Source organism: Mesoplodon densirostris, chromosome 7 (assembly GCF_025265405.1).
Source record: "Mesoplodon densirostris isolate mMesDen1 chromosome 7, mMesDen1 primary haplotype, whole genome shotgun sequence".
Taxonomy (NCBI): domain Eukaryota; kingdom Metazoa; phylum Chordata; class Mammalia; order Artiodactyla; family Ziphiidae; genus Mesoplodon; species Mesoplodon densirostris.
Window position 1 is genome coordinate 57,034,873 of NC_082667.1, and position 18,703 is coordinate 57,053,575.

The window sequence follows — 18,703 nt, forward strand, 5'->3', positions numbered from 1 at the left end:
CATCTGTGAGATCGGGGCGGTGATAGTATCTATCTCCCAGGGTTGCTGGGAGGGAAAAATGCGATCGCGTTAGGTGAATGTTCTTTTTAAAAGGTGAATTATGTCCTAATCACAATTTGAATCACAATTGTGTCCCCAGTTTACAGAGGGGGTAAACCGAGGCCCAGCAGGGAAGGAGAATGGCCAGGCCCATAATAACTAACAATTAATATTGCGGAGATGAGTACCCAGATCCTGGGCCTCGAATCTGCTCCTCCCCTCGTCCGCCCGCGGTCTCCGCCCTCGACCTCCTTCGTCTTCTTTCTGTCCCTCTCGAGAACTGTGTGCCTATCCGGGCTTCTCCCTCTGCCAAATGTCTTTCAACCTTGCTCTCTGAGGGTCTCTCTCCCTCTCTCTGTCTCTCTGCCTGGTCTCTCCGGAGTTTCTGGTCCTGTCGCCCTCTTCCCTTCCCGCCGGGGCCGCACTAGGTGGACAAGCCCTCGGCCGCGCTCCGGAGGCATTTAATTCGAGCCAGACGCCGGCCGCGTCCCGGGCTGTGCGGGGCGGGAGGCTACGCCAGCCGCGCGCCGGGCCTCCCCGGGCCCCGACCCCTCCTTTGTAATTTGAATAAAACGCCCCCCCCCGGCGTGGCCCCCGCCCTGCGCGCAGCCTTAACCCGCTGCCTCCGCTCTCCCCGACTGCAGGCGGCGTGCGCGCAGGAGGAGCGACGGCGGCCGGGCGCGCGGCGGGACTTCGGCGCGGCTTCCCCAGGGTGCGACCCCCCGGCGCGCCAGCCGCGCGAGGATGAGGGCGCGGCCGCAGGTCTGCCAGGCGCTGCTCTTCGCCCTGGCGCTCCAGACCAGTGTGTGCTATGGCATCAAGTGGCTGTAAGTAGGGACCCGCGTCCACGCACATGGGCCCCGGGACCCGCGGCTGGGGGAGGCGGAGAGCCTTAAGGGGCCCCCTGGATCCGGCCAGCGTGCCCAAGACCCGGGAGCAGAAGCTGCCTGGGAGTCGTGGCAAGTCACCCTTTTTAAGCCGCCTTTTCCTCCTCTGTTAAATATTGTCCTTACCTGCGGGAGGGGCACGACAGGGCGTGGAGGACGACGGAATTGCCCTGTTCCGTGCGGCCGAGGGTTGCACAAGACCTCCACAGGGACAGATGGAAAAAGACCGTGGTCTAGGGGCCCAATCTAGAGGGTCTGCGCCCTGCACACAACGCCTGCTCAATATTATGTTCCTTGACAGTCTCCTGACCCTAACTGGAGGTTCTCAAACAGTCCAGACCCCTCCACCTGGGTGACCTTGGGGAAGTGTCACTCAGCCTCTTGGGAGCCTCAGCGTCCTCCTCTGTCAAAGGAGGGTAAGATGAGAAGCAGCTCATGAAAGAACCCCATAAACTGTCGGATGCTGAAGGGTAGTCCTTTAGATAGAAATAGATAGAGGGGTAAGTGGGAGAGAGGGGAGAGAGACTCCTTTCCATCCAGCAGAAGGGAGTGCCTGCTCTGTGCTGGGCTGTGGGCAGGGAGGGCAGGGAGAAAGGAGTATAAGCCAGCCCCTTCCTGGAGGAGCTGCCCTCTGGTCTGGAAGAGATAAGCCCAGGCTGTAAATAACTCCAAGTGCCCCAGGAGAGCCCAGGGTGGTGTTGTGGGAGCCCAGAGGAGAGGAGAGCACCTGGTGGGGGGCACATCCTTGGGACCTTAGGTAGATTTTTCGTGGGTGGTGCTCCTAGGATGGGCCTGAGGAGTCTCTGGGAGTTTGGTGAGTGGGGGCAGTGAGAGAAGGGCACTTTGGGTGGAGGAACTCCCTGAGCGGTGGAAAAGTCCAGGACAAGACACAGTCTAGAGTTCCAGGTCGGGGGCGGGGAGCCATGCAGATAAGACAGGCATGGGACAGACTATGGGCTGGGGAGGGGCTTCGAGGACGGTTCGTGGATTAGCTGGAAGACGGGGCAACAGTGGCTGGGCCACCGGCAAACAGTCTCGAGGTCACCAGCCCTACCCCTTCTGGGGCTTAGTTATCCATTCATTCTCTTGAGAGGGGAACCCCATCTTCTTGCATTTCTTGTTTGTAAGGAGAAGCCTGAGCTCAGCAGCTTCCCAGCCTGGGGGGCACCGGCTCTTCTCAGCCAGTCCTGACTAATTTTTTTTTTTTTTTTTTTGCGGTATGCGGGCCTCTCACTGCTGTGGCCTCTCTCGTTGCGGAGCACAGACTCCGCGGCCATGACTCAGGCTCAGCGGCCCCGCCGCTCCGCGGCATGTGGGATCTTCCCGGACCGGGGCGCGAACCCGTGTCCTCTGCATCGGCAAGCAGACGCTCAGCCACTGCGCCACCAGGGAAGCCCAGTCCTGACTAATTTTATGAGAAATCAGCCGCTTTCCTTCTACTTCTGGTACCTGGCACTGTCGCAGCTGGTGAGAACCTCTGATCAGGGAGCCCAAGCCCTCCTCACTCACCACCAACCTTTTACAGATAAGGAAACTGAGGTCCAGAGAGGTAAGGGCTTTGTTAAAGGGCCCAGGGAGCATCAGAGGCCAAGAACTGGGCTCACCCCTAGAGTGTTCTGGGGGACACTGCTATAATTCCCACACCACAGTGGGAACGCCGAGGCTCTGAGAAATGTGTGCCTTTTACAGGCCCCCGTAGCTGGCACCTGGCTGGGTAGGGTCTGAAATAGATGGCTAGTTCAGCCCAACATCCATGCTGTCCCCACTGCATAGCCCAGGCTGCCACAAAAAATGAGTACAACTCAGTGTCTGCCTTAAAAGAGCTCCCAGCCTGTTGGGGGAGACAGACATATAAAACGTACCAAGTGGACTTTGGGCTGTGTCCTAGGAGGGGGAGCATGGGAGCCCAGAGGAGGTGTGGTTAGCCCCACATAAGGGAGGTGACTCTGAGTCTGGCTTCAAAGGATAGATAGGATTTCGATGGCCGTGGATGGAATGCAAAGCAGGCATCCTAGGCAGAAGGAACAGCAGGGGTAGGACGATGCGTGTGGGGAAACAGAGAAGCCAGGAATTACAGGAGCTTACTAGTAAATCCCCAGAGCTTTAGACATTTAACTTTGATAACACTCCTATGAAGTAGGTGACATTCTTATCGCTACCATTTTACAAATGAGGAAACTAAGGTACAGAGAGGTTAAGTAACTGGCCCAAGGTCACACAGCTAGTTAATTAATGGTGGATGTGGGATGAGAAGCCAGGCAGACAGGCTCCATGAAGCCAAACCTCTTTGATAGTGGTTAAACTCTTGCTGGAGCTGAAGATAGAGGGGGGAAGCAGGAGAAGGAGTGGAGTTTAAGAATAACAACTCTGTGTGTGTGTGTGTCTGTATATATATGTGGCCTTGGTACATGTCAGGCACTGTTCTAAGTGCTTGATGTATGTTGTTTCATTTAAATCTCCCAACCACCATGTGAGGTGGCTTCTGCCATCACCCTCATTAATCAGAAGAGGAAGTGGAGGCTCAGTGGGTCTTTAACGAACTGGGTGTCACAGCTAGTAGGCAGCAGAGGCAGGACTTGGAGTTAAGTTGGTGGCTCTGGGGCCTCTTGGTCACAGGGAGCCACAGGACAGTTGGGCACAGGGAAGGGTACGGTGGGGATGGGAAGCTGGGGACTCATCCAGGAGACTCAGCTGTCCTGGGGATGTCCCAGAGGACCCTGCTGCCCTGGGCTTTGGAAAGTGAGCTGAAGAGGAAAGGGGCATTTGACATGGGAAATGAAAGTAAACATGGCTGAGTGACCCAGATTGCCCACCCACTGGGGACCTGGGACTCAGCTTGGGCTTTCTGTGGGGTAGGGGGTAAGGGAGAAGGTGTGGAAGCACCTGGTCAGAAATAACCTGGGAGACCCCTCCCTACCTCACCTCCCACCCAAGCCAGGTGCTAGGAGACTCAGACCAGAAGTGTGGGGACATCCTTTTCTGGCTGCCCTGTGGTGGGCAGGGAGGATGGTTCCAGTCTTCTGTGAACCACTGGGGTTGCCCAGTGAGGGGAAGGCCCAAGGTGGCTGGGAGGACCCATAAAGGCCACTCCACCCACCCCGGGCAGCCCCAAGCCTTCTGCTTACTCTGGGGCTGGGCCTCTTGAGGAAGAGTCCTAAGAGGCTCAGAAGGGACACAGCTGCCGCAGAGAGGCCGGGAGGAGCACCAGACCTGAGTTGGGAGGCCTGGGTCCCAGCCTGAGCTCTGCCAGTTCACTAGCCATGAGCCAGGCTTCAGGCAAATCAATCATGTTAGCCTCTCTGAGCCTCAGTTTCCTCATCTGTACAATGGGAGTGAAAGAGCCCTAGCCTGTGATAAGGAGTCCTGGGTTCTAGCTTGGCTCTGCCTCTGATTGGCTGGCTGTGTACAGGTCAGGGCAAGCCGTGCCCTTCTCTGGGCCTCAGTGTCCCCACTTCCACAATGGGGTGGGGACACTGAGGCCCGGCGAGGGGCAGTGACTTACCCAAGGTGGAACGTTAGATGTGCTGAGCTGGAGCTGAAACCCAGGTCTCTGCGCCTCCCCCGCCCCCACCATTCCCAGGAGAACCCCAACTCCTGAGTGAGAGAGACCTCGGCCACCCCAGCGGCACCCTGGGCATAGGCCTTGCCTGTGAACTCTCTGTTTTCTCTTGTCCTCTCTTCCACCCTCTCCCCCATGCACCCACCCCCAGATAAACCAAAATGTTTTCAATTAGGGGTGTGCTGCAGTGAGGCAAGCCGGAGGAGATGTCCAGACGGGTAACTCCCCCGCCTCCCACCCTAATCCTTGATTACCTCCCCAAGGGGGCCTTAGTTAGAAACGGTCATTACCACTAATTACCAGATGACCGCATCGCCCTCCTCGGGAGTGGAATCCGCTGCCTCCTGCCTCCTGATCTCCCAGTCTGCACGCTCCCACCAGCAGGCCTCCCCCAGCATGCCGCAGCTGGCCACTCTGTCCCGGCCGCTCTCTCCGCAGCCCTGTGCCCACCCAGGACCTCCAGAATGCTTCCCGTTTGTCCTCTGCCCACCTGGGCAGTCTGTCCCTCATCTGGGAGCATCCTCACCGGGTTTCCCTCATTGAACCTCTCTCACCACCAGCTAAGGAGGTGGATGCCTGATGACTTAAGAGATGGACACACTGACCCAGAGTGGCCCAGGGTCCCCAGACCCCAGGATCCCAGAGGACCCCTCCTTGGGAGCCACAACCTGAGCTCCCCAGGAAAAGTCTCAGCTTACATTATCCACTTTCTGAGCAGGAGCCCAGGGGAAGGATCTGGAAGGCAGCCACCCTGCATGAGTGCCTGCTGTGTGCCGGGTACCGTGCTGGGTGTTTTCTCGTGTATCTCCTGTAATCCTTGCTGTTGTGAAACAGAAAAGTGGCTCAGAGGGGAAGGATGGAAGCCGGGCAAGGGTGATGGGCAGAGCAGGCTCAGGACAGGCTGAGCGTGGATGGCCCCAAGCCCAGTAGAGAGGGGGCCTGGGAAGGTGAGGGCAGGTTTGAGGGAGGATGGTGTCCAGAGGAGGCCGAGCGCCTGGACACTGGAGCGCCTCAGCGTCCTCCTCTGTACAAAGGGGGTGAGAATCTCCCAGGCCCCTCGGGCATTGTAAGAATGGGATGAAATGAGAGGCTCTGTAAACTGGGGAGTGCCGTGCCCACCTGGGACAGTGGGTCCATGCGCGCGGACAGTGTTTACTAGGTGGTGGCAGAGGGGCTGTAACAACCAAGAAACAGGCTGAGGGGATGATATCTGTCCCCGTGTGGGCACCCCTCATCCAGTATGTGTTGCCGGAATTCAGGCAGCAGGTTCCCCAGTCACAGACAGGGTCAGGCAACCATGCCTGAGGTCTGCATCCAGATACACCAGAGGTTTCTTGGCTCATGCCTTGGTGGGGTAGGGATGGGCCAGGGGTCGCAGTGAGGGAAGATGGCCCAAGATACCCACAGTCAATCTCAGACAGGCTGGGTTGTGCTACTCCAACCACAGACACCAGGCCATGCCCACTTGCCCTGGGTCTGCTTCCCAGGCCTCGGGGATGATGTCTGTGTTTTGGAGGTGTAGATGGGTGGGGCATGGCAGAGAGAGTCAGCAGGGAGCAAACTAACCTATTAGTACCCAGTGCAGCACATGTGAACTCATTCAGCCCCTGCAAGACCTCCAGGAGTCCCCATTGTTTAGCTGATGCTCAGAGGGGGGCAGCAATTTACCCAGGATTGCCCAGCACATAGAAGCCAGAGCTTGAGCCACAACCCAGGGCTTCTGACTCCCTCTGGTCCAAGGTTCACGTGGCAACAAGCAAGGGATCCCGTTCAGGAATGCCCCGGGCGCTTCACATCCATTATCATGTTTAAGTCTCGCCATCACCTTTTGAAGTAGAATTTATCCTTTTCTTATAACAGATGAGGACCATGAGGCCCAGAGAGGTTGGGTAACTTACCCAGCTCACACAGCTGGTGCCCAAAGCCTGAGCTCTTCCCTGGGCCAGCCCATGAATTGGAACATCTGGGTCATTGCCTTATCACTGGTGACAGGTCTGTGCAGCCATTAGACGAGGGGCTCCTTGAGGAAAGGATCTATGTCTGGGAAGAGTTGGTGCTTAGTAAATATTTCTTCCACAAGTAGATCAAGTTCATTGATTCATTTAGGTACAGGAGCAAGGGGAAAGGCATTTCTGGCACCAGGAAAAGCCTGGGCATATGCTTGGTGGTAGGGCAGTCCCTGTCAGAGAAGCCAGGAGTCTGGTGTGGCAGATATGAGGACACATGGGGGACAAGGACGGGAGGCCAGAGAGAGCTTTAGGGCCAGGTTTTGAGGGGCCTTGAGGTCAGATGGCAACCCTTGGCCTTGACTGAGTGGGTGCAGGAAGCTAAGGTAGGAAAAAGCCACCAACGCAGTAATCTAGTAGCTTCCATCACAGAGCCCTGACCATGATGTGTCAGCCCTGGGCAGAGCATGTGACTCACATTGAGTTAATCCCTCGGACAATGCTGGGAGATTGATGGGAGAGGAGAGGTTACTTGACTTGCTCAAGGTCACAAGGGGAGTGGGGGTGACAGAGCCAGGAGTCTGCCCAGGCCCGTGCTGTTCTTTGGCACCAGGCTGCCTCTCTTGGGATCTCAGGCCAGGGCCTCGAGGAGCTGGGCCTCACCAGGTCTTGGTCCTGACGCTGGGTGAGGTCTGCTGTGGTCCCAGCAAGTGGGGCATCTAGCACTTGGGCCTGAAGATTGGCCCCTTCTTGCCGCCTGTCCCTCCAGGGTCTCTGCTAGGTTTCTGAGGACCAGCTAGCCCTAGGGTAGGGGGTGGGTCTATGTGGAACCCTTTAAGGCTGTGGGGTCCCTCTAGCCTACACTTAAGAGGAGGGGCTGCCTGATGCAGCCTGCTCCTCAGAGAAGGCCTGGGAGGAAGCTGAATGCAGGATCGACCCCTGGTCCTAGAGTCTTGGAATCCCAGTGCCCAGACCCAGGATCTGGAAGCTCTTAGGTCCTATAACATCACTAGAGGTCATAGGGACCCCCTAGGCCAGCATTTCCCAAAGCATGGAGGAGGTCAGCACTCCTCAGATATAGGGTTTTGTGCTCAGCAGACTTGGAAGTTAAACAAAACCAAGCCTGTTGCTTTGCTGCAGGACTTCTCAGGGCCTTTAAAATGTAAATGTGCATTACTAACTCTTCAAGGGGGGATGTAGTATATATCACATTCCCCAACTGTGCTTGATTGACCATGGATCCCTTTTTTCAGAGTGTCTCCCTGGAACCCATTCTGGGAAATACAGTTTCGAGGTATAGACACTGAGACCCAGAGAAGGACAGTGATTTATCTAAAGTCACATAGCAAGTTAATGGCTAAGTCCAATTTATCAGCAAATTGAGTGGCTCTTTAATCTTTTAATGAATCTCTTGCATGTATGTGGGATTTTACAGCCTAATAAATGGGTTTAATAATTAAATGAAGCCATAATGAGAAGCTCCTAACTCACACTGTACACCTAGTAAATGGTCCATTAATAGTATGTATTACTATGATGATGATGATTATAATAATCCAGCACTTAGCACAGTGTCTTAGCATGTTCAGTATTGAATGCATGTTGAATAAAGAGTAATCATTCACAGCTGTGTGGGACTAAATAAAGCAGTGGATATGAGTGCTTTGTGAACTATGAAACTGTTTATTGTTAGTATGATTATAATAAAGCTTAGGTAGGATAGGGGCCATGATCCTATGTTATGAATGAGGGCCTAAGGCCCAAAAGAGGACAGTGATGTGCCCAAGGTCACACGGGGGCAGGAGGGGGGGCCGTTACTCTGCTGGGGACAGTGCTTGGCCTCCTGGTTTCCCAGCTCCTTCCAGCAAAGGCCCCAAGACTGTGGAGGAGAGGCTGGGGCGGGTAGAGCGGGTGGAAGCAGCACGGCCCCTCACAGCCCTGACTTCCCTTCCATTGGTTGCTGCCTTTTGGCCTGTGTGCAGGGCGCTCTCCAAGACCCCGGCGGCCCTGGCCCTGAACCAGACGCAGCACTGCAAGCAGCTGGAGGGCCTGGTGTCCGCGCAGGTGCAGCTGTGCCGCAGCAACCTGGAGCTCATGCACACCATCGTGCACGCCGCCCGCGAGGTCATGAAGGCCTGCCGCCGGGCCTTCGCGGACATGCGCTGGAACTGCTCCTCCATCGAGCTCGCCCCCAACTACCTGCTTGACCTGGAGAGAGGTAGGGGGCCAGCGGAGGCTGCTAGGGCCTGCGGAATGCATGCGGGTGGGGCGGGGTGGATGAATTCAGGCATAAATCTATGTGTGTTTAGATAGGTGGGTGAATTCATGGATGGATGGCTGGAAGTGTGATGGGGGGATGAGTGAATAGCTGGATGATGGATGGATACACGGATGGGTGGGTGGATGAATTAATCATGGACATGGGTATTGGGGCGTGAATTGTTGAATGAATGAACATATAGTGAGTGAATATACCAATGCGGGGAGCCCGAATGACCATACAAATGCACATGTACCCCTCACGCCTGAACAAAGGAATGAATGATGCAGGAAGGATCTGGGGGTGGGGGGTCTGTAATGAGAATACGACTGAGCCTGCCCTCGGGGCAGACAGGTGTGGAGCAGTTAATTCTAGGCCATCCCGACTGAAGGTGCTGGGAAAGTCACAAAGTGATGTAGGGACTAAAGAACATCTGTGGAGAAGACTTCCCGGAGGAGGTGGCTTCTGGGGGTGGATTTGGGGGTCCTATGTATCACAGAGGCTTCTGAAGGGTAGGAATGCCCCAGTGGCTCTCATCTTTCCCCCGCACGGTGACAGCTAACGTTTGTGCAGCACTTTACAAAGCCTCCTTCCTTCCTGAATTATCTGAGCTCCAGAGCAAGCCTGTGAGGTAGGTATTATCATTCCCACTCTACAGTTAAGGATACTGAGGCTTGAGAAAGGGGGTAACTTGTTTGGACGCAAGGCCAGGACACCCCACTGCCAAGGCACATCGGGCTCCATCTTAGTTTGCTAGGGCTGCTGTAACGAAGCCCCATGCACTGGGGAGCTTCTGACAACAGAAGAATTGACTCACGATGCTGGAGGCTGGAAGTCTGAGGTCAGAGTCAAGGTGTCAGCAGGTCTCCCTCTGAAGACACTGGGGGAGGATTCGTCCCTGCCTCTTCTTAGCTTCTGGGGGCTGCCGCAGTCTTCGGTGTTCCTTGGCTTGTAGCTGCATCACTTCAGTCTCTGCCTCTGTCACGTGGCCTCCGCCCTCTTTGTCTCTGTATCCCAAATTCCATCTTCCTATAAGGACACCAGTCATTGCATTAGGGCGCACTCTGCTCCATCTAATGACCTCATCTTAGGTCAGTTACACCTGCAAAGACCTTATTCCTAAATAAGGTCACATTCACAGGGACCAGGGGTCAGGACTTGACCATATCTTTTCAGGGGACACATTTCACCCCACAGCAGGCTCTTTGCTCACTGGTCTTTGAGGAGCTCAGGGACTGGGCCTTCTGTTCCCAAAAGCAGCCCCTAACACTGGGTGCAGGGCAAGCAGGGAGGAAAGTGCAGCATGGTGAGCATGTGAGTGAGGGTGTGCCCTGGGGGGCTGGCTTTGCGTGCTTCGTGAGAGAGTGTGCGGGTCAGCTAGTGCCTCTGGGGGAGGATGGGGGCGTGACAGATGAATGGTCGTCGTGCCATCCTCCACCTGCTTGCTGCCCCTTTCCCAGCCCGACCCCGCAGAGGCAGGTGGGGGCCCTCAGGTCTGGGCAGGGTCCTATCCCTGGGTCGCCCGCCCCGGCTGACCCCACACCTCCCCACAGGGACCCGGGAGTCAGCCTTCGTGTATGCGCTGTCGGCGGCCGCCATCAGCCACGCCATCGCCCGGGCCTGCACCTCCGGCGACCTGCCCGGCTGCTCCTGCGGCCCCGTCCCAGGTGAGCCACCCGGGCCCGGGAACCGCTGGGGAGGATGTGCGGACAACCTCAGCTACGGGCTCCTCATGGGGGCCAAGTTTTCCGATGCTCCTATGAAGGTGAAAAAAACAGGATCCCAAGCCAATAAACTGATGCGTCTACACAACAGTGAAGTGGGGAGACAGGTAACCACCCCCCACCCCCCCCAGATGGTTGTGCTTGTGCCAATTGGCCGGAAAAGGGCCGCCCAGTGTGCCCCAGTGGAGGGGTGGCGGGGGGACGGGCCCTGATCCACCCACACTGATGTACTCCTGGCCTCCCCTGGCTCTTCCCTCTCCAGCTGCTTGGGGCTTGCCTGGCTCCTCCTCCTCCAGGGGGTCCACCAGGATTTGGGTTGGAGAACGTTGGTGGAGCAGAAGGAGCACTGAGCTGGGAGTCAGGAGCTCTAAACTCACTGTGTGACATTGGGCGAGTCACTTCCTCCCTGGCCTCAGTTGTTCCCATCTATAAAATGGGGTGGGTTGGTGCTCTCTGGTCCCCATTGGTCACGTTCCTCAGGCTCTTCCTTTGGGGCTCTGGGCCAAGGCCGGTGTGGAAGGAAGCATGGGAGGGCTGCAGAGTTTCCTTGGATCTAATGGGGACTCTCTCCCAGCTCCAAAACCCACCCCAACCTCCTAAACACGGTTTCCCCTCCATGTCTGTTATTATCAGTGTTGCATTAATTCCTCACCTCATTCCACAGGAGGTTGGGGTGAATGCATACGTGAATGAATGGACCTTTTTATTTTTTGAAAATTAAAAAAAAACAAAACTTTGTACCAATCGGTGTGCCAGACACTGTGGTGGGTGCTTGATTAGTTTTCTCTCCCGTAGTCCACAAAACCACACTGTGAAGAGGTACTGTTTCCTCTCCTTACAGATGGGGAACTGGTCCCGGAGGGGCAGAGTGTCAGGCGTGGATGGCATCTCATGACCTCTTCCCTGCAGCCCCGTTAGACCCATTATGCAGAAGCACCACGTGAGGCAGAAGGAGCTTAGGTGGCTTGGCCAAGGACACACAGTGCAATGGAGCCCAGGTCTATGGGACTCCAGGTCTAGAGGTTTCCTTGTCCTCACCTTCCTCTCTCTCTGGTCTCCCTCTTGTAAGGATTCTAGAACATCCAGGCCATTTTTGAGCAGTTGGGGAAACTGAGGCCAAGTCACCCTGTGGATCTGTAGCAGAACCTGGCTAGGGTTCCAGAACTCCTGCCTCCCCACCCTGCTGGCCCACCCCCCACCCTTGGAAACCCATTGGGTTTCTTAGGCCTCCTGCCTAAGAACCCAGCCCCACTCCTGCCCATGGCCAGGCCTGAGCCTCATGCTGCCAGGGGTCCAGCCGTCCCATCCCACAGTGCAGTCCAAACAGGGTCCTCAGCCTCAGAGGCACATCAGCCCTTTCCCAGGGGCCCTGATGCCAAGGGGCTGGCCTCCCTGGGGCCGTCTGCAAGGTCCTGGGAGGGTAGATGACAGCGCGTTCAGCGCCGGCACCGTGGCCTCAGGAAGCCTGGGCCCCTTCCCTCCATCTGAGCTGAGGAGCTGAATGTGGTTTACCTCTCCTGGATGACTCAGAAGTACCTTGTGCCCTTGGGAGGCCGAATGTGCCCTGCAGTCGGGTTCACTTCATTATGTGCTCTCCACAGGCTTTGCTGAGACAGTTCCAGACTCTAGACCCAAGTGGACTCCCTCATTCCCCACTTCCTGGCACTGTGAGGGGTAGGGAGCCCTGGGGCCTTGACCAGCTTCCTCACTAACTCCCTGTGTGATTTTGGGCAAGTCCTTGCCCTCCGTGTGCCTCAGTTTCCCCATCTTTTTGATGCAGGGGTAGGCCCAGAGGACCCATAACCCTTGCAGTGGAGTACACAGGGCAGGCCGGGGTGTGGGCAGAGGGATATGAATCCTGTGTGCAAGGAGTTGGGGCTTAGACTGCAGAACTGAAAGGCCTGCAGAAAGCGTCCAACTCATGCCCCTCAGGTACACAGGGAGAAACTGAGGCCCGTGGAAGACAGTGGCACAGAGTCACTTCCAAAGCCCTACTGTCTCCCCAGGCCCCAAGCCCAGGCCTCCCCTCTCCACCATAATTCTTACTTAGACTGATTTTTCAAAACCAAATATTGATTTAACTTTTGTAGTTCAGAAAACTCTTTCATATATGTCATCTCGTTGAATCCTTTCAACGACTCTGCAAGGTAGCAATTACACACCCGCTCAGCACACGTGAAGACAGGTGCTGAGTGGTGACGCGGCACCAGGCAGCAGAGGGGAAGGCCAGCCAGGCCAGGGGGCCCACCCCCAAGCACCCACCTCTTGCCTCTTCTTCCCTCTCTCTCTTCCTTTTCTTCTCCCTGCCACCTTTTTTTCAGCAAGCATTTTGTGAGAGAGAAAAAGCATAGAATAATGAAAAGCCATGGCTTTTGGAATTGCTCTCAGCCCTGGGTTCAAATCCCAGCCCAAGATCTTCTAGCTGTGTAGCCTTGGGCAAGAGACTCAGCCTCTCTGAGCCTTCATTTCCTCTTTTTTAAATGGGGAAATGAATGATATCCCCCATGAAGGGCTTCTGTGATGATGAAGCCATTTTAAGTGTGAGAGCCCTTGGTACACTAGGTGTATAAATGGCATCTGTTACCCCTGCAAAAGCCACTCTCTTCCTGCCCCTCCCAGCTGCACTCCCAGGTTGGAGGAGGAGCTAAGGATCCACAACAACCCCCAGCTTTAGAGCAAAAAGCCCTGTCACTTGAGGCCCGGAGCAGGTGGTGACTCCCTGCGAGCACTGGCAGGCAGAAGGGTGGGACAGGGCCCCGGGGCAGGCCAGGGAGGGGGCTCCCGCTACCCAGCCCGACGCCCTCCGCTGTCCGCAGGCTCTGCGTGCCTCTCTGGAAATGAAGTGTAAGTGCCACGGGGTGTCTGGCTCCTGCTCCATCCGCACCTGCTGGAAGGGGCTGCAGGAGCTTCGGGATGTGGCCGCCGACCTCAAGACCCGCTACCTGTCGGCCACCAAGGTGGTGCACCGACCCATGGGCACCCGCAAGCACCTTGTGCCCAAGGACCTGGACATCCGGCCTGTGAAGGACTCGGAGCTCGTCTATCTGCAGAGCTCCCCCGACTTCTGCATGAAGAACGAGAAGGTGGGCTCCCATGGGACGCAGGACAGGTAAGGGCCCGCCGCCAGCCTGGCAGGAAGGGTCAGCCATGTGGCACATGCCCCATCCCAGCTCGGGGCCAGGCACATAGTCAGCATTTGGGGAACTGAGTCCCCGCCCAGTTGAACGCCAGGTGGAGGTGTGGGGTCCCAGGGGCCCCTGGCAGAGCTCCTGGGCGTGGCTGTTATGCACCTCGCCCAGGCAGGGGCTCCTGGGGAATGGAGGCTCATGGGAGGCCCCCATCCCACCTGCCGCCTAGTGTGGGAGACAGAGGGGAAGAGACAGTGACTGTAGTGGGAGACAGGGGCTGGGAAAGAGGCTGCCCGACATAAAATAGATCCTCAGTAAATGTCCGTCAAATGAATAAGCGAAGGATAAATGTCATACAGCCTGGGAGCTGGACCCATGAACTGAGGCACAAGGGGAGGTGGGAGCAGTGGCCAGCCCGTGGCCGCACAGCAAGTCTGCCCAGTGTGGAGCTGGAGCCAGGACAAGCGCTTTTCAGAGGGGCAGCAGGAGAGCGAGGTCGGCCTGCATTGTGTGGAGAGACGGCGCTCCCATGCCCCCGCCTGCGTTCACCCACCTCCCAGATCCCAGCTTTCTCCCCCGGTCTCCCATTTCAGAGCCAGAGCTGGGGTCCCTACAGCAGGTCCCATCACAGATCCTGAAGCCGATTCAGGACAGGAGAGAAGGAGGGAACCAGTGGTGACTACAAACCTACTATGTGCCAGGAAAGGCTGGTGAGGATTCAGGGGAACAGCTCTTCCTGGAGATGGTTCAGGAGGAATCCAGTCCTGAAATGCTATAAAGAAATAGTTCTGCAATCAAATACGTTGGGAAATTCTCTTTGGCGATTTGCAAGGCACGAGAACATATTAAAAGGCTCTGAGGAATCCCGCAGTAAAGGATCTGTCTCAGCCAGTGTTTCCCAGAGGTGTTTGGCTGTGGAACTCTTTTATTAAGGAGCCCCTAATAGCATTCCACAAAACTAGTGTTCTTCCAGGTTAAAAGAATATTGAACCAGAGTGAGGGTGTCTGAGAACGTGTCTGGCACATAGTTGGTGCCTGGCCAGCTTTTGCTTCCTCCTCAGCCCACGTTCCTGTCTCCAGGAGAGGGGGACTGCTTTGGGGGGCTCCATCCTCTCAGGCCAGGGCAACAGGCTCTGCAAGGAGGCCCAGGCTCCCATCTGGAGGCCAGATTGAGAGACTCAGGCAGAATGAAGATGGAACCAGGTCAGGCCAGGGAGACAGGAAGGAGCGAGAGTCTGGGCTAAGGCAGCCAGGGTGGGTGTGATGAGGATGGGGTTGGGGGGAGGATTTTAGAACCCAGAGGGCCTGGGGGAAGCACATTGAGGACCCCAGAGCAAAGAGAGGGTCTCCCTGGATCCACGGGGTGCTGTGTGTGTGTGTGTGTGTGTGTGTGCACGCGCGCACGCGTGTGCGTCAGGGAAGGGCAGTTCCCACCCTGACGCTGCAGTTTCCTAGCTGTAGACCTTGAGCAAATCCCTTCACCTACCTGAGGCTCAAGTCTCGTCTTCTGTGCCAAGAGGATGATACCAGTCACCTGGGAAGGTTGGCAAGTGATTCTAATCACATTTACGGAGCACCCCCTCCTTGCTGGGTGGTGTCAGTGCCGTAGGAAGGGTTTGTGAATGACAGTCTCCCTTCCCCGAGGCTGCCAGGCCTCCTCCTTCCCAGCTGTCCCGACTCTGCACCTAGGACTTGCCCCCAAACTATTGACGAGGAGGCCCCATTCCACAGCACCAGCTACCACCCTTGCTTTCTCAGAATGCTATCCCCCACCACCCGCCAGGCTTCCTGGCATGCTCAGCCCTGGGCCTCTGCAGACACCTGTATGGGTCAGCTCTTTCTGCAGTAACAAACAGCCCCTACATCTCAGTGGTTCACAACCACAGATACTTCTTACAGCATTACATGAGGCTCTGGCAGCACCAGGGATGGGGAGGGACATCAAGTGCTCGGACTGTGACAGGGAAAACGGGGAGCCCAGAGGGGCCCTGACTCAGCCTAGACATCACGGAAGGCTGCCTGGAGGAGGGGAAACGTGAGATTTACTAGATTAGGGATTTGGCGGGTACAGGGGGTTGGATGCAAATGAGCTTTGTTAACTGTAAAAGGCAGGTACACAGGTGGTACACGTGGCTGGGCCCCTAGCTGGGCAAGATGCCCTCCTCAAATCCAGCCTGGTGAACTGAAGCCTCCTCAGCAGTTCCTATTCCAAACTCTGAAACCTGCCCTTTCTCCAGGCCCCAGCCTCCCCAGCACCCCCTCACAGGCACCATCGCAGGTCTTGTCTGGCTCTGAGGTTGGAGGCCAGGTTTCAAACGTTGCATGTCAGGGACCCAGAAATAAAAATGAAACTCTGCCCCCTTTCACTGCTCTTTCCTAGAGGAGACATCCAGAGACCTTCAGGTTCAGGCTGAGGGAGACTAATGGTGTCGAGTGACTAAACAAAGCCCAGAAATGTCAAGTGACTTGCCTTAAGTCACACAGCCAGTAAGCAGCAGAGCTGGGGTTTGAACCCAGGTCTGTCTGGCTCTGGGGCCTCTGTTCTTCCTGCTGTGCCCTCCTGCCTCCTGCCTGGAACTGCTTACAGTCCTCACACGCGGGTTGCCGTCTCCTCCTGACTCCCCCTCCAAAGTGCTCCCCTGCTTCCCTCCCCATGGCTCCTTCCCAGCTCAGGCCTCAGCTTCTCTTACTCAGCTGCTGCTGGCAGCAGCCTCCCTGGCCTCCCTGCCTCCAGCCCTGCTCCTCCATCCATCTCTCAGTCCCCTTAGATTAGGTCAGGTCAGGGTGTTTGTCCTCCTTGCCCCAACACCCTTTCTCCTCCCCTTGGTTTTAGATTCCTGTTCATCTTTCATGCAATGGCCTGGATGATCCCTCCCCCTCCAGGAAGCCTTCTTGAGCTCTCACAGGCCCCGTGCTCACCCTGTGTGATGCTGGGCAAGTCCCTTCCCCATTCTGTGCCTCAGTTTCCCCATCAGGAAATATGAGGGTTGGATTTGGTCATCTCTAGGGCTTGCCCACCTCAGACATGCTGGGATTCCTTGGTCCACATGGCTGTGGGGATCCAGCTGCATCCCATGACAGCATCCCTGTCTAGCCTAAGCCCAGCTAGATGAAATGCCAACCTGCACAGATGTTTCTTCGCTAGACAGAAGAACTGATGGTAAGGATATTTGGGTTTTATAGCGACCTCCAAAGTGTCTTCTTTGCCCACAGGAGTGATTCAGGAAGAAATGCAGTCCCTGGCAGCCCATGGGTTCTCTGCCCTTTAGGATGGGGAGAATATGCACTGGATTTGGTTTCAGGACCCCTGAGCTTGAGCCCTGCTTATCCAGAAACTCCTATGAGACCTTGAGCAGGCCTCTGCCCTTTGCTGAGCCTGTTTCCATCTGTAAAATGGGCATAGTAATTCCACTGACCCAAAGACCCTGCCCGCCTCGGATAAGATAAAATACTGGAGGGAAGCGCCTGATTCAAAGGGGGCAAATTATTGACGGACCCTCTGTCTCCACCAAGAGAGTGCCAAAAGCTTACTTTGCCTCACATCCGATGCCATTTGTTTGTTTCAGAATTTATCCTGGGGTCTAAAAGTAAAAACGATCTTTACACTTGTTACAATATAATTAAGGATTAAATACGAAGATAGGATTATTAGACAGTGGTTTGAGACACTTTCAAGTATTTAGAAGTAGGAGATATAGGAAAAGAGACAAAGGAACCAAAACACCCCCTCATTTTGACGAATGCCTATTGGAAATATAGGGAAAAGTGAGAAGTACCCCTGGGAAAGAGGGTTATTTTAAATTCCCCAAAGACCAAAACACTGTCCAAGGGGGACTGAGACTGCAGCTGTGGTCAGAGGAGGCTGGGGCTGCCTGGCTGGGAGTGGGGGGACTGGTGGGTGACAGGATGCTCACTGACCTCCCCTCCCCCTCCAGGCAGTGCAACAAGACGTCGCATGGCAGTGACAGCTGTGACCTCATGTGCTGTGGACGCGGCTACAACCCCTACACGGACCGTGTGGTCGAGCGGTGCCACTGCAAGTATCACTGGTGCTGCTATGTCACCTGCCGCAGGTGTGAGCGCACGGTGGAGCGCTACGTCTGCAAGTGAGGCTGCTCCGCTCCTCGGGGACCCTCAGAGGCTGGCCAGGGGGCCTGGAGACGCCCCATGGGTTTTGGCTTGTGAATTCCAGATGCTAGACGTGGAAGGAGGCTTGTCCTTTGCCTCCACTTGGAAACCAGGAGCAGAAGGCCGGGCCACCCGGGAAAGAGGGCCAGGACATCAAAGGAAACCGACAAGATTAAAAATAACCTGGCAGCCCGAGGCCCTGGAGTGCCCACCTGCTGCCTTCCAGGCGGGTCTAAGAAGCCAGGGGCATGGGTTTGGCAAGACTGGTACAGACTCGACCTTTCCTAGCCAGAGACCCCAGCCTCCTGGGAAGTGGGAGGTCAGCCTCTCCTCACCAGAATGTTCTGCAGGCCTAGCCCTCGAGACCCCCCGGCCCACCCCAGGGTCTGAGCCTACTGGGCTCACCACATGGAACCACTAGCTTGGGTTGTAAATGTTTCTTTGTTTTGTTTTGTTTTTCTTCCTCTGGGATGTGGGAGCTACAGAAATATTTATAAAACATAGCTTTTTCTTTGGGGTGGCTGGCCTCAATTCCTCTTTATATATTTTATATATATAAATATATATATATATGATGATCTGTATTTTAAACAAGCTCTTTAAACAGCTGTATGAAATAAATGCTGAGAACCCCAGGCTGCCCCTGCAGTTTCTGGCCTCAAGTGAGCTCAGAGGATCCTGGGGCTGGTTGGGTGAAGTCTCCGGTTCCCAGGCGAGGCGGCGTCCGATTGATGTTCCCCACACGCTCCACCACCCAGCTCAGGCCCCAGCCTCCTTGTAAGATCTCCCGGTCAAGGGCGAGGACAGACGTCTTGAAACCCAAACCCAGCTGGCAGACTCTTTGTTCCCCAGGGACACACATGCAGGCGCACATAGCCTGGCTGTGTCATCAGACCTGCTAAGTGGCTTCAAGAGAAAACCTACCCGGGAGCTGGGAATGCAGACCTCAGGGAGGTGGTGGTGGAACCGCGCCCCAGCTAGCCCTAGCAGGGTTTCTGTGTGAAACCTGTGGGGAGGGCTTTTCCCTCCCTA

At 55.9% G+C, this 18,703-nt stretch overlaps 1 protein-coding gene across 1 annotated transcript; it reads left to right on the forward strand.

The window, feature by feature from the left end:
- Nucleotides 1-783: 783 nt before the first annotated feature.
- WNT11 (Wnt family member 11) lies at nt 784-17,653 on the forward strand. Its single transcript, XM_060104775.1, has 5 exons — nt 784-866; nt 8,414-8,649; nt 10,245-10,522; nt 13,232-13,524; nt 17,479-17,653. The coding sequence occupies exons 1-5, from the start codon at nt 784-786 to the stop codon at nt 17,651-17,653; spliced, it is 1,065 nt and encodes a 354-aa protein (XP_059960758.1).
- The last annotated feature ends 1,050 nt before the right edge of the window (nt 17,654-18,703 follow it).